The sequence below is a fragment of the Naumovozyma castellii genome, chromosome 3 (genome assembly GCF_000237345.1).
Source record: "Naumovozyma castellii chromosome 3, complete genome".
Classification (NCBI taxonomy): Eukaryota; Fungi; Ascomycota; class Saccharomycetes; order Saccharomycetales; family Saccharomycetaceae; genus Naumovozyma; species Naumovozyma castellii.
In genome coordinates this window covers 934884-949752 of record NC_016493.1, presented here as the reverse complement: position 1 = coordinate 949752, position 14869 = coordinate 934884, and the positions used below count along the sequence as shown (strand labels likewise).

Genomic DNA, 14869 nt, shown 5'->3' with positions numbered 1-14869 from the left:
TAATTAGGTCGTACTGATGCTCCATTCAACAAGGTTGTTTTGAAGTCTTTGTTCATGTCTAAGATCAACAGACCACCTGTTTCTGTTTCTAGAATCTCTAGAGCTTTGAAGCAAGAAGGTGCTGCTGCTAAGACCATTGTTGTTGTTGGTACTGTTACCGATGACGCCAGAGTCTTCGAATTACCAAAGACCACTGTTGCTGCTTTGAGATTCACCTCTTCTGCTAGAGCTAGAATCGTTAAGGCTGGTGGTGAATGTATCACTTTGGATCAATTGGCTGTCAGAGCTCCAAAGGGTCAAAACACTTTGATCTTGAGAGGTCCAAGAAACTCCAGAGAAGCTGTTAGACACTTCGGTATGGGTCCACACAAGAACAAGGCCCCAAGAATCACTTCTACCGGTAGAAAGTTCGAAAGAGCTAGAGGTAAGAGAAGATCTAAGGGTTTCAAGGTGTAAATTAGATAAAATAATCATATCTTATTTCTTTATACTTTGTATACTTAATTTAACTTCATCATTAAACAGATTGTCATTAAAAGCTTTTTAGTTTATTTTCTACATATTCTTCCTTGGTTCATTCGTTCGTTAATGTTCGTCTGAGTATCACCTTCTTTTATATGACTATTCCACTTTTGAAAACCCAAACATTTTTCTCAAAATAAGAAACACCCACACATTAAGGAGTAAAATTTATTCCAAATCAAAAACTTTTTCTAGTATCGTCGCCTAAATTTTGAAAACCTCGTCCCAGATGAGCGGGAAACGAAGTGGAATACACCGCGAATAGTGACACGAGACCCACCAACTTCCGCCTAGAGTAGGCAGAGTACCCGTGGAGCTCAGGCTAGGGTATGTGTTAAGAATAGTTATTAAATGAATAACATTAATTAAGCCAAACCATAAAGGAAGACAGATCAACAGAACAAAAATGCCAGGTGTTTCCGTTAGGTACGTACTTGTTAGATTAAGAACAGAGAGGATATAGATTATTGAAGATGAACAACCAATGTTTTTGATAGCCAAACAGACAACTATGAGAGACGACAATATGATAATGAAAAGCACACAAAAGACTTTAAATATTGGAAAAGTTAAAGAAATAACTCCTCCCATCATATTGTGGTATGAATTTCAACATCAGTTGCATTGAGAATAAGATGAAACCTAGCCTTGACTTAAATCCAAATCAGGAGAAGGAAATACAATAATATCCAAATTTAGAGAAACTTATTACTGAGGAGGATAAAATACAAAGCTATCTACTGAATAGGGATGGTTTACCTGAAATTGCTGTACTTCAAAGTGCAAACCTCCATTCTGGTCGATAGTATCAGGCAGCATTGGATGAAAATGATAACTCTATAGACTTGGAATCAGACCAAACGAACACAGAATACTAACAATTTTATTGAAATCCTTTCATATTTTCAAACTAGAGACGTTGCTGCTCAAGATTTCATCAACGCTTATGCCTCTTTCTTGCAAAGACAAGGTAAATTAGAAGTTCCAGGTTACGTTGACATTGTCAAGACCTCTTCTGGTAATGAAATGCCACCACAAGATTCTGAAGGTTGGTTCTACAAGCGTGCTGCTTCAGTTGCCAGACACATTTACTTGAGAAAGCAAGTTGGTGTCGGTAAGTTGAACAAGTTGTACGGTGGTGCTAAGAGCAGAGGTGTCAGACCATACAAGCACATTGATGCTTCTGGTTCTGTCAACAGAAGAGTTTTGCAAGCTTTAGAAAAGATCGGTGTTGTCGAAATTTCTCCAAAGGGTGGTAGAAGAATCTCTGAAAATGGTCAAAGAGATTTGGATCGTATCGCTGCTCAAACTTTGGAAGAAGACGAATAAATTAAGATCTAACCTCGTTGTTAATCTTACCCTTTGTGTAATTTTTTATTGTATTTACAATCTGGAATAGAAAATTGAATTTATTAAACTACTTTAAACTATCTGTATAACATCAAAATCTGCGGATTTTGGTTGTAGAAGCCTTTAACATGAACAATTTAATGCTTCCTCTTCAGAACTATTGCCTTCATGACGTAGTCTAACGTTAACTTCAGGTGGACTTTTTCATCGCAAGAAGAAAACTCCGCAGGTGCAAAAATGAAATTCTCGAGGTCCTCAACACGTAACCGGAATTCTCCTCATCTAGAATAGACATGGGAAAAAAGACCGTTGTGCAATGTACAAAGTAGGGTTAAATTCAAAACCCTAAAATATATTTGAGAACACCTAATTTTTCAGTTTGATTTCCAGAAAAACTAAAAAATAGAATTATCCAGCCCTTTATAAAAAGTCTTTAACCCCCCTAAATTTCAACAAAGAAACGCTTTTTACCTCATGATTGTTTTAAATATTGTTCTAAGTTTCCCGTTAGTTCGTTAGTCTATGTATATAACAAGTTGAACAAGGCCAAGCATTGAAGTACAGACTGTCAGAAATCCAAACAAGGATATATAATGAATAATAATATACCTGATAGCCCACCTTCAAACACATGTAGCTCTGAGATACTCGTTCGACAAATAAGCTTTAGGGATACAACGACCCCTAACACATCTGTCAGCAGTAACAACAATTCCACGCCAACGCCAAAGAGAAGAAAAGTTCTAGAAAATTTCATTTTACTCAAAGATTATCCATCTCAGTTTGAAGATTCAGACTGGACACATATTGAAAGTAAAGGAAAAAATAGCATATGGTCACATTTTCTGGAAGGAAAGAAAGATCGTTCAACTTTAAAATGTACCCATTGTAATCATGTCTTTCGTTACAATCGAAGGAAAGCCCCATATAATATTCAACCTGCTGAAAATCATTTAAGATATGACTGTACTGACCCTGATTACTTCCATGGAAATTTAAAGGATGAAAGGATAATAAAAGAGATATGTGAGAAGAAACAGAACAAATACCGAAATTTAAAACAATATATCAAGACGCAATCATTCTTTGATCTAGCTGTGGAGCTAATTTTAGAATCCCGTCTTTCCATCAACTGGGTAGAGTCTTCCGTAGCCAAAAACCTGTGGGCAACAATGGCCTTAATTCCAATTGATAATACTAGCAAACCCGAACAGGTTCTAAAGCCGAACAAATCCAACATTACCAACTTTATTTGCACAAAATCCAAAGATATTAATTATTTCTGGAAGAGTGAGATAGCATCTTCGGCCTATATATTGAACGAAAAGACCTTTACCAAGAGAAACAAATTTCTTGTATCGCTTACAAAGAGGTTATGTGCACTCGAGAATGTAACGTTCATATCAATTGTTTTTGATCATTGGTCCCATAACAAGATATCTAACCATTTGGGGGTTTCCCTTGTTACGTATGACGAAGAGGAGGAAAAGCAACTTTCTTTTCTAGTGAAGATGGATAGGTCTGATTCTCACAAAACAATCGATATAAGTCAGCAACTTGTTGAGATTTTTAGTAAGTTTGATGGCTTGAGAACAGTAACTGTAGGGATGTCAACTGATAATGTTGCCAATATGCTAAAGGTACCAAGAGAATTTACAAGAAATGGTCTATTGTCGTCTCATTTTCTTGGCGACGTACCTTGTTTACTACATAGTCCTGACATTATGAATAGTACCTTGCTTGATATGGTCGAAGAGGACGGTTTAGGACCGGTAGATTCTGAACATGAATCAGAACTATTAGAGTTAGCTGCAATGAAATATCAGTTGAATTCTGATGGGTCAAGGAATGAAATTTTAAAACAAGATATCTTTACTGAATATCTTCTATCAAATAACAGCCAACTTTCTTCAGAATCTGCCGATATTGGTGGCATTTTTAGCTTTATAACTGGTGACATTATTCTGAAGAAAAATAATCAGCTTGCTCTTAATATTAAATCAAGCAGTGTTAATCAACTACTATACCGAGAACTATGCGTTGAGTTTGGAAAAATGAATGGAGAGGAACCTTTGGCCATCAAAACATATTCAAAAACAAGATGGCTATCAGCGTTAGATGTTGTGCTCAGGTTACGAGAGTTGAAACCTGTCTTGATGGAGTTAAATCGGGAGCCATCCCTGGGAGTGTTTTTCGATGAAGAAGATTTTGTTCTAATGGACGATTTAACTGATATCTTATCTCCTTTTCGTTCTCTTTGCGAAATGCTTTCTAATGATACCTGCACGTTGAAGAACACCCTTCCTTTGCTTATTTCCTATAAGGATAAAATAGACAAAATATTCGTTGAAAAATCGAAAAGTTCCAACCTAACGCACAGACATCTCCCAGTTTTTATTCGTTTCAGAAGGAAAATGGATAAATACTATAAAAAGTATGTCAGTATGGATATTTGTTTATTATCATCTTATCTAAACATTGCATTTGTTGATAGCTCTGTTTTTATAGAACAGTTCCCTCGTGAGAATACCGAAATCAAAAAAAGTGACCATGTAATATCCGTTGTATCACAAAAACTTACTGATATTTTAATACCTTTTTTGAATATATCTTATTATCCCATTAAGGATAGCGATACAGAAGACATGATCGGTATTTCGAGCCATGCAGGAAGAGTGTATAATGCTGAAGATTATTCATCAGAAGGACAAGAAGAAAAAAACTTGGAATTTGAGGAGGAATTTGATGAATTCAGTATTAAGGATGACTTACAAGAACAAATCAGATTAGAACTTGAGCAATACCGTCTACGTGCTCTATCATTGGTCAAGGAGTATTCAAACGAGGTTTTATCCAAATCTAAAAAACGCTGGTCGCCATTCGACCGCCAAGTCCAGATGATTGTGGGGGCAGATAATATATTCTGGTCAAGGCATAAAAGAGAGTTTCCACTGTTATCATTAGCTAATAAATTATTCCATTGTATTCCATCGACATCGATTCATGCTGAGAGACTGTTCAGCTTGGCGGCACAAATATTTGACAAAGAAAAGCCAACTCTCAGATCAAATGTTTGAGGATCTTTGTATCATACGGTCCTTCTTACTTAGAATTAAATTGGGGTCAATCAATATCACAGATTGTACTTTAAATGATGCTTTAAGATTAACAAAGGAACTCAACTTGGAATGATATATATAATATATGTCTAAATAAAGGTTACTTCTACATTTACCTGCATCAATGATTTTCGCCCTATAAAAATTGTACCCTGATGCCCCCATGATTTTTAGCCATTCGGGTTATTGAAAAAATTAAGGAAGCCCTTAGGCCAATTTTTGGATTTTTCTCACTTATCACGGATTTGACCTTTGTACATTGCACAACGGTCTTTTTTCCCATGTCTAATCTAGAACCTATTTCTAAAAATATTTGTATGGTTGCTTAAGAGATTTAATATTCAATTAACATTCGATTAAATGTTTCGCCTGCTTAAGGAAGAGAGTCAGCAAACACCATGGTTATAGTGGAAGGCTCTCATGGCTCTCAACAAATGTCTGACCTTTTGAATGGTCATACCGGAAAAGAGCTTGATCAGAGAACGGAAAATGATACTCCTGATAAATTGGGTTGTATAACAGTTAGTACTAATGAGGAAGCCAATTCAGATGATGCAAGAGAAGAAAGTCCAAACCATATCATTCAACATACTAGGATGAATACAATCAGAGATGCATTAAGTAAATATCTTAAATTTATTGGTCCTGGTATAATGGTAAGTGTCGCTTATATTGATCCCGGTAATTATTCTACCGCAGTTAGTGCTGGTGCAGCTAATCAATTTTCTTTGCTTTGTGTCGTACTCCTTTCTAATTTTATTGCAATATTCTTGCAACTATTGTGCATCAAATTAGGAACCGTGACCGGACTTGACTTAGCAAGAGCTTGTCGAGCATACTTCCCCCGTTGGTTGAACTGGATCCTCTATTTTTTTGCTGAATCTGCTATTATTGCTACAGATATAGCCGAAGTTATGGGGACCGCAATTGCATTGAATATTTTAATTAAAATTCCTTTACCGGCTGGTGTGGCTCTTACTGTGGTGGATGTTTTTGTTATCATGTTCACCTATAAACCTGCGTCGTCCTCTCTAAAGTTTGTCAAATTATTTGAATATTTTGTGGCGTCTTTAGTACTTGGTGTTGCTATCTGTTTTGCAGTAGAGTTAGCATATATTCCCAAATCAACTTCTGTCAGAGCAGTTTTTAGAGGGTTTATTCCACAGAGACTAACATTTCAACACAATGGTATGTATACTGCAATTTCGATCCTTGGTGCGACCGTCATGCCGCACTCATTATTCTTGGGTTCTGCACTAGTTCAGCCAAGGTTATTAGATTACGATGTTACCCATGGGAATTATTCGATAATGGGAGATTCAGAAGAAAAAAAAAGTGACGAGGAACTCGCTGAAAGAAGATACTTTGGTTATAAGCCCACTTTGTCTGCTATTAGATATTGCATGAAATACTCGATGATTGAACTTGCATTAACATTATTTACTGTGGCATTATTTATCAATTGTGCAATCTTAGTAGTTTCCGGTGCTACATTGTACAATTCTGCAGAGGCTGAAACGGCAGATCTGTTTGGTATCCATGATCTATTATCAAAAACGTTGGCGCCCGCTGCAGGTACAATATTTATGTTAGCTCTACTACTAAGTGGCCAATCGGCAGGTATCGTTTGTACAATGGCTGGACAAGTTGTCAGTGAGGGACATATTCGCTGGAAGGTGGTGCCTTGGCAGAGAAGACTGATAACAAGATCCATTTCAATGGTTCCTTGCTTAGTAATTTCCATATGTATTGGTAAAGAAGCCATGTCAAAGGCATTAAACGCATCCCAAGTAGTATTATCCATTGTGCTCCCCTTCCTAGTTGCGCCACTAATATACTTCACATGCAACAAATCCATTATGAAAACAGAGGTACTAAAGGAAGAAAATAAAACTACGGTGAATAAAGAAAATAGCGATGGAAATAATGAGTCTGAAGTTGTTTACATGGCAAATAACTGGATTGTTACTATTATTGCCTGCCTCGTTTGGGTCTTTTTATCGTTGTTGAATGTATACGCTATCGTCCAACTAGGGCTCTCACACGGGGAAATTACTGGATAATTGTCGTCATGCTTGATACTTTTAATGATTCTAACCTGAGTTCGTATTTAAATAAGTCAGCCCAAGAAGTTCACAAACATTTTACAAGCGTTTAATAAAAGCAAGATATATCTTAATCTCTCCATTAAATCATTATTATATTTTATATTTAGATAAGTAGACATTTGAAGAATAGTAAACTAACGAGCGCCGCACTTGGCGGCTAACTAAGGAGACGATTTTATATTTAAACAAAGCTGAAATTTCATGTATATTCATAAATTATGTAAAAATTGCAACAGAAATAGAAATATTAAGGGTTTTTTTAATACTGGTTAAATGTTTAGGCCAGAGGGTTATTTCAAAAACTTATACATTATTAATTAAATAATTACTCCCTCCCCCCAGGGGAAACAATTTGTATATTAGACAAAAGCATGTCATTATGTAAATTGCTTCCTCACCATAAATATCAACAGTGGAAAAACTTGTCCCCAAAAAAGGAATACTGTCTATTGGTTGCTTTGCCAGTGGTGTCTTCTCGTTTAGTTTCTTTCAACCTTGATTTTCTCTCTTTAGTTCTGTGTTATTTTTTTTTGGTTAGATCTATAATCGGCTTCTCCAGTGCATCTTCCTTCTCCCTATTTATGCTACACAATTTCTCTAATACGGTGGAAATTAGTAAAGCAATAAAGTTATACGCCTGACAATGGTGATATGGCCGTACTATAAAAATTTTGGTTTTTGCGAACTTAAGCCAAGAAGGCCTTTTAAGAAATATATCGTAATTTCTGCATTGCAGCGTTATTAAATTATGTACTTTAGTAAATAGACATTTGAGAAAGAGCTGGATGAGCAACAAGACAAACGAATAATAGTATTTATATGTCCTTTTTAACTAATATGACATTAGGTGATAAAGTTAACATTACATTTATCTCTTATATGGATGATATGAATTACCTCTTCTGTTATAGCTTCCTCCACGTCCACGGTGTCCACGATAATTATCACGTTGACCGCCACGGTACCCGTCTCTACGAGAGTGGTATCCACCATTATCACCTCCGCGATAATTAGAGCCCGCTGTCGGTGTTGCAGAAGGGTTTCTAGGCCCTCTTGGCAAGTTCAATGGTGGTGAATCTGGTGCCCTACTAGAGTCCGTGCTGCCACTGGCGTTATGGTTATCGACTGTGCTACTAGCCTCCTTTGGCTGCTCAATATTGGCAGATGTTTCCTCCCCAATTGTTTGGACATTAGATGATGAAGGTTCATTAGATGTGTTATTGCTTTCGTTAGTTATTTGCCCTGGACTACCAGACCCCGCTTGAGCAAGTGCACTTGGATCTATAGGTGGCATAGCAAATCCTGGCATCATCATGGCCATTTGCTGTTGATACATTTGGGAATAATCAATCCCGGTTTGTTGCTGTAGTTGTTGATAATATTCTTGCATTTTTTGATAATAATCTTGCATAGCAGGTTGATTATACATATTGAACCCTCCCATTACAGGAGGTTGATACATTTGAGCCATTGGATTTACCATACCTAGTGGTGTTTGATTTGTATTCATTGGTTGGGAAGCGGCTGCCCTTTGATTATGTCTTGGCTCTGCTCTTTTTATTTCAATTTGTTTACCTTTGAACTCAATGTATTTATTCTGACAAACTCTATCAACTGCATCACCAGAATCATAAGTGACAAATCCAAACCCTCTTGATCTACCAGTATCTTTATCCAACATTAATTGTGCATCAATAATAGTACCATATTGGGCAAAGAAATCCTCAAACTCCTTTGGTCTTACATCTGTACCTATCCCACCAACAAAAATCTTACCTGTTTTGTCTTGTTCTTCCCTTGGAATTGATCTCTTTGGATCAATAACTTTACCATCCAAAATATGTTGAGTCTTAACGACTTCATCGACACTAGAAGGGTTTTCAAAAGTTAAAAATCCAAAACCTCTTGATCTACCCGTAGCCCCATCCTTCATGATTTTCAACTCTACGACATTACCGTATTTACTGAAATAATTCTTTAAACCATCCTCTGTAGTTTCCCAATTTAGACCACCTATAAACATTTTACAATTATCTTTAGAGATGTCAGCCTTTACAGGCACACGTGGTGCTTGTTGATTTGGTTGTGGAGGCATTGGAGGCTGAGGTGGTTGCTGAAATTGAGACATACTTTGTTGTAGTTGTTCCCATGGCATGGCACCAACAGGCATATTATTGACAGGATTCGGATTAAGACCATTGCTATTATTATTATTACCTTCATTATTTGTTGAATTGGAAATACTACCATTGTTGACAGCATTTTCGGAGCTATTAATGTTATTATTAGTTTCCGAACTTGAGTTAGAATTATTATTACTATTATTATTAACGTTATTAATGTTATTACTATTTGTTGTAGATATCTGATTCAAATTAGATGATAGCGCTTCAAGAGCAGCTAAATGATCTACTTGATTAGTACCTTCGTTTACCGTCTTAACATCCCCTTCTTTGTTTTCAGCATCTTTTTGATCGGTGGTGGTGACACTCTTGATAGTATCTGTCGTGGCAGTTGGAGCACCACTATTAGTAGCAGCAGCAGCAGTAGCAGGAGTATTGTTGTTCGTGTCGTCCCCGTAGATATCGTTAAAATCTTCTTCGTCAGAACTCATCGTTATTCCCTATTCTACGATTAGTTGATTTTTTGAGATTGTGTTATAAAAAATACTTCTCGGTAGTCAGTTGAGAGTTATCTATAATTCTTGTGTCCTTGTGTCTTTTATTAGTTCACTTGTTGGCGAAAATATAAGATTCACTTGATTCTTAAGATTGAGTGGACTTCTTCAAATTTTGTAAATAGCAGCTTAACTTCTGGGGTTCTTATAGCCTAGTACAAAAGTGTTAAGATATATTTGAATATACGTTAAGTAAAAGTACCTAATTGTAAATAAGCTGTTCAGTACCGTATCTTCTTTAAATTCGTCCTATTCCTTTTGGGTAACTGTGGAAATGATATTTTCTCTTTTACCTTAGAAGTTGAAATAGAAACTTGCTTATTCCTCACTTGGTGTTGTTTAACTTTAGACAAGTCTTTTAGGGAGTTGAAAGGAAGGCAAAAGAGGTGACAAATTAGCTTTCTCTCCTTTTTATACTTCCCCGAAAATTTTCGTCGCTCATTTGAAATAGGGCTTTGAGTGGCAAGAACCCTAGGTCTGAGTTTGGGCTGTTTCTTTTTCTTCATTTTCTTGAAAAAATTGACAATCCTGAAATTTCAACTCATCTCATCTCATAATATTGAAGAGTTGTAGCTTAAGATAAGATTAGTGATTGAATAGTTTTTCTGTTGTTGATCGAGAAATTAATTAGTGAAGAATGCAAGTGACCAAAAATGGGAGAAAAAAATATCTAGTATTTATGGTGCAGGTCCATACAAATTTTAGAAGAGCAGAGTTAGAATCACTTGCAGATTTGTACGGAATCAACAGCATTGATTTCAGTAAATATGACGATTCAACCCCATTTTTCTATGTTGAATTAGAGAACGACCAGCAGGCGAAAGACTGGATAAAGAGGTCCATTTTAACTAGAGCAATTTATGAATACTGGGGTGATGCGGATACTTACGAGGAATTACATGAATCCATCCAATCTCAAGATTTTTTCCAAAAAAATAAGGAATTGTACCACAATGATACTTTCAAATTTGAATTTGATACTTATAGAGGGAATAATAAAAGTAATAGAATAAAGCAGATTGAGAAATTTTCATATTTAGATTTTAAAGGTAAGATAAATTTGAAAAACCCACAACAAGTATTTACAGTCATTGAAGAATATAAACCAATTTCTGAAAATATTCCAGGTAAAGATCCAATCCATCTAATATTTGGTAGGCTAATTCAAACAGGGGATCGTTTATCGATGGATAGATATGATCTAAAGAAAAGACCATACAAGGGGACCACAAGTTTTGAAGCAGAATTATCATTAGTCAGTGCAAATATTGCCCAAGTGAAACCTGGAACCATCATGTATGATCCTTTTGCTGGAACAGGTTCTTTCTTAACAGCAGGTGGACATTACGGTGCATTGGTAATTGGATCTGATATTGATGGTAGGATGATCCGTGGGAAGGGTGCGTCGGCTAATATTAATACCAATTTTAAATTCTATGGTGAAAGCTCTAAATTTTTGGATGTCCTCACTATGGATTTTACACACAATTCCTTGAGATCCAACTTAGTAATTGACACTATATTATGTGATCCTCCATACGGTATTAGAGAAAGTATTAAAGTGTTAGGTGCGAGGGATCCCGAAAGGTTTGCCGGGAAGGAAAACATTGAGATAGATGGTAAGAAGGCTTTCTTGCATCGCGATTACATACCAACGAAGAAACCGTATGCATTAGATTCTCTATTAGATGATATATTGCAATATGCATCAGAAAGACTTCCAATTAACGGTAGACTTGCATTTTGGATGCCCACAGCTAACGATGAAAATATCGAAACAATTATACCGTTGCATGCAAATTTGGAATTGAAATACAATTGTGTTCAAGAATTTAATAAATGGTCCAGAAGATTATTAGTTTACATTAACAGAGGTCCAACCTTTGATGGACCCACTAATAGTGGTGCAAAGAGGTCAACCACTGTCTTTAGAGATCGTTATTTCAATCATTTTAATTAAATATTGTAACTTTAACAACATTAATATAGCTGTCATTATTTAAAAGTTATTACACGTTCATTTATACATCTATTCTATAAAGTGCGTTCCATCTACTAAGTATCTGTCCGCCTTCGAGACGATCAGTGCGACATTTTCTAATGAAACGTCCTGAGGCACATATCTTATTAAAGCCACAGTAAATTTCGAGTCTTCCTTGTCATTTAATTCCTGAAGCACCCATTCCTTCCTTCCTTCGTCAATAATTCTTCTTGCCATTAAACCTAATTCCTCTCTTTGCTTCAAAGTCATCGTCACATCATCGGTTATGTTTACCAGGTCATCATCTTTCATTCCTTCTCTTCTACCACAAGTGGCCCAAGAACACATTTTCTTCAAGGAATTAAAAAATTCATAGTAATCCAATTTACAATTATTCAAATAATCTGCTTTAAGTAAGTTTTCAATGTACGCATGGTTAATGTAATCGTCTGCCTGACAAACATGTCTACAACACATGGCAATACAAATTCCATCCAAATTTCCTTGATGGTTGTTCAAAAGCTTACTATTATTAATACAACGCAACGTTAAATCAGTGGCGACACCACAGAGATGTTTTGAGATGGCGACGTAATGGTTATTATCGGGGAATGTTAATAATGGATCAATTTTCAAATCTCGAATGTCAATTTTCACTCTCTTAATTTCAGGGAGGATATCTTTGTTCGTCCTGTATGCTTCAGACTCCTTCACATCATCAATAATTTTCTTATCGAATTTCATTCTATTCGAGGATCTATCGATTAGTATAAGATTTTGTTTAGAATTGCCATGATCTTGTAATAGGACTTGGTTAACGTAACGAGTGAATTCAGCTCTTCCACAACCAAACTCAATAAAATTGGGATTATTGTGAAGCATATTTGAGTCAATCATATGTTGAATCAATGAAGATTGTTGAATAGCATGTTTTTTGTTAGATAACAGTTTAAACCTATTATCTTCCATGAATTTATTTGACTTAACAACCAATGGAAGTTCTTCAAGACCCTCCTCCTTGTCAAAAATTTTCCTTAATGTTTCGATAGTCTTCAAGATGGTATCTTGTCCATTAGATTCCTCTATGGTCGTCTTTGACTCTGAGTTTAAATTGGGCATGAAATACGGTAATCCATCATTAGAGTGTATCTGTTTTGTCTTATTACATTTCTTCAAATGTTTCTGTAATTGTGATTCCCATACGGTATGTTTTGGATCCAACGGACAGGGGACCCTATTACCTTCCTTCCCATTATGTTTTTCATTGCCCAGCTTTTTCTTTAATAGATTTAAATGTTCAGTACAATATTGTACGTCATTTTTCCTTGTCATACCACATCTTCTTTGTTTTTTCTCGATAAAGTATTCACATTGTAATCTTTGTTCATTTTTAAGTTTTTTTGCAGGAGGTTCTGAGAGTTGAATACTCATTTTATGATTGCCGTTTTTATTCTTGTAACTCACTTTGCGATGAGTTGATAGTTCGATTATTTTTTTTCAAATTTCGAGAAATATGAAATTGATTGATTACGTGATACATGAGAACAGAGAAAGACATAAACCATTGAGTAAATGTCACTCTAACGTTTTGGGGTTAAAATAGAAAAGAAGTACATTAAATTTTTTGCCGATGTTTGTACGTATATATGATTGCATTGCATTTATGTGGCTTTATAAGTAGACAGTGTGTAACATTTAAAGTGGTAGTCAAGGCTACCGCGAACACAGCGTGACTATGTACGTAGTTTTAACCACTCTACCCTCAAGATTTTTGGAATTAAATTCAGAAAAATAATATTTCATGGTATGTTCTCTTTCTTGATATATGCCATGATTACAATCAAATGAGAGCTTGCGTGTACTAGAATTCCAATATTTATTCTACATATTTTGCTATAAAATTCTTTTGGTTTGTTACTCTAAGTTCATTCGAAGATGCTATCGATCTTTCCAAATTCTGTATTATAAACAAGCTCAAGAAGGAGGTTCCCGAATCAAATGTTCTTTCTCCTTCTCGTTGTTGCCTCTAAACTCTAAATAAATTGCTCATTCCTATTTCAATCCCTCTGCATTTTCCTCTTTCATTGGTTGATTTTTCTCCATATCTCATAACCCAAACCTTTTTTGGCAGCCTTTGGTACATGTATAATAAATTAATAAATTACGTATGTATGTGTTATTACCTCAGCCGTTTGATCGGACTTTTTTTGTCCCACGTTGACAGCAAATATCAAGCATTGACAAGAAAAAAAAAAATTCTGGGGAAAAGTCACGAAAACAAGCTCAATGGATCTGAGGTATGCAAAAAAAGTATAAATAATATATAAATCTCAGGTTCCAATGCTGGTGTTTTCTCTTACTTTGGTTATTATAGTATTCGCTAGAAATAGTTGATCAATTCTGAACCAATTTTGACTCCCTTTATGTTGTTGCAACCTTTTAATTATCTTGTGTTGGCTTCAATTGAGGCTGTAGCTAGGGAAGGGGCAAATTCTGGGGACGATGTGAAGGTGTTGAAACCAGTGGGACAAATTCGCAAGAAAAGGACAACCAGGTTTGTGGTGAACATAATCAGGCACCATCTTCCATGTGGAAAAGAAGTGGAATCCGGTTCATTAACTTCTATCGAGACTAAATTGGCTTCGAAGAAAGTAGTTGTGGAAAATGAGGAACGCTGTAGACAGTGCTCTTCTTCCGAAATTGGTCAGTGGCGGAGAGGACCCTATGGACCACATACGCTTTGCAATAAATGTGGATTATTTTATTCCAAAGTTACAAAGAGGTTTGGTTCAAGATCAGCTAATATGCTCATGAGGTATCACCGAGAGATGTCCATCGAAGATCGCCATGTTCCACAGAAGTGCAGTATTCCAATGGATTTCGTGGAACGGTTGTTGGCAGATGAGCAACTCGATCCAAACTTCTTCCCCATCCTACCTGTTTCAATCAATTAATTCTCATTTCAGTTCCAAATTTAGTTTTCGTTTCCGTTCTTGCTCTAATGTATTTAATAATTAATAATTAATAATAATCTAATTAAAATATCGAGATTTGAACTATTTGTAGTCGCGCGAAGTAGAAAACTCCAGCTTGGCCAGCCATTAGTATGGCG

At 35.9% G+C, this 14869-nt stretch overlaps 8 protein-coding genes across 8 annotated transcripts; 6 read left to right on the top strand and 2 right to left on the bottom strand.

Annotated features, from left to right (window-relative positions):
• Positions 1 to 54: 54 nt before the first annotated feature.
• Positions 55 to 456, top strand: RPL18A (60S ribosomal protein eL18; the record flags this gene model as incomplete). The annotated part of the gene is made up of 1 exon (XM_003675770.1): positions 55 to 456. One exon carries the CDS (start codon positions 55 to 57, stop codon positions 454 to 456), a length of 402 nt encoding a protein of 133 aa, XP_003675818.1.
• Positions 457 to 928: 472 nt separating this feature from the next.
• Positions 929 to 1851, top strand: RPS19A (40S ribosomal protein eS19; the record flags this gene model as incomplete). Its single annotated transcript, XM_003675769.1, has 2 exons — positions 929 to 948; positions 1437 to 1851. The coding sequence occupies 2 exons, from the start codon at positions 929 to 931 to the stop codon at positions 1849 to 1851; spliced, it is 435 nt and encodes a 144-aa protein (XP_003675817.1).
• Positions 1852 to 2465: 614 nt separating this feature from the next.
• NCAS0C04620 (uncharacterized protein) lies at positions 2466 to 4949 on the top strand (the record flags this gene model as incomplete). The annotated part of the gene is made up of 1 exon (XM_003675768.1): positions 2466 to 4949. The coding sequence occupies one exon, from the start codon at positions 2466 to 2468 to the stop codon at positions 4947 to 4949; it is 2484 nt and encodes an 827-aa protein (XP_003675816.1).
• Positions 4950 to 5389: 440 nt separating this feature from the next.
• Positions 5390 to 7054, top strand: SMF1 (divalent metal ion transporter SMF1; the record flags this gene model as incomplete). The annotated part of the gene is made up of 1 exon (XM_003675767.1): positions 5390 to 7054. The coding sequence occupies one exon, from the start codon at positions 5390 to 5392 to the stop codon at positions 7052 to 7054; it is 1665 nt and encodes a 554-aa protein (XP_003675815.1).
• A 913-nt stretch (positions 7055 to 7967) lies between these two features.
• Positions 7968 to 9713, bottom strand: HRP1 (Hrp1p; the record flags this gene model as incomplete). Its single annotated transcript, XM_003675766.1, has 1 exon — positions 7968 to 9713. The coding sequence occupies one exon, from the start codon at positions 9711 to 9713 to the stop codon at positions 7968 to 7970; it is 1746 nt and encodes a 581-aa protein (XP_003675814.1).
• A 700-nt stretch (positions 9714 to 10413) lies between these two features.
• TRM11 (tRNA (guanine-N2-)-methyltransferase) lies at positions 10414 to 11736 on the top strand (the record flags this gene model as incomplete). Its single annotated transcript, XM_003675765.1, has 1 exon — positions 10414 to 11736. One exon carries the CDS (start codon positions 10414 to 10416, stop codon positions 11734 to 11736), a length of 1323 nt encoding a protein of 440 aa, XP_003675813.1.
• Positions 11737 to 11805: 69 nt separating this feature from the next.
• TRM13 (tRNA:m4X modification enzyme) lies at positions 11806 to 13188 on the bottom strand (the record flags this gene model as incomplete). The annotated part of the gene is made up of 1 exon (XM_003675764.1): positions 11806 to 13188. The coding sequence occupies one exon, from the start codon at positions 13186 to 13188 to the stop codon at positions 11806 to 11808; it is 1383 nt and encodes a 460-aa protein (XP_003675812.1).
• A 992-nt stretch (positions 13189 to 14180) lies between these two features.
• NCAS0C04570 (uncharacterized protein) lies at positions 14181 to 14711 on the top strand (the record flags this gene model as incomplete). The annotated part of the gene is made up of 1 exon (XM_003675763.1): positions 14181 to 14711. The coding sequence occupies one exon, from the start codon at positions 14181 to 14183 to the stop codon at positions 14709 to 14711; it is 531 nt and encodes a 176-aa protein (XP_003675811.1).
• Positions 14712 to 14869: the final 158 nt, after the last annotated feature.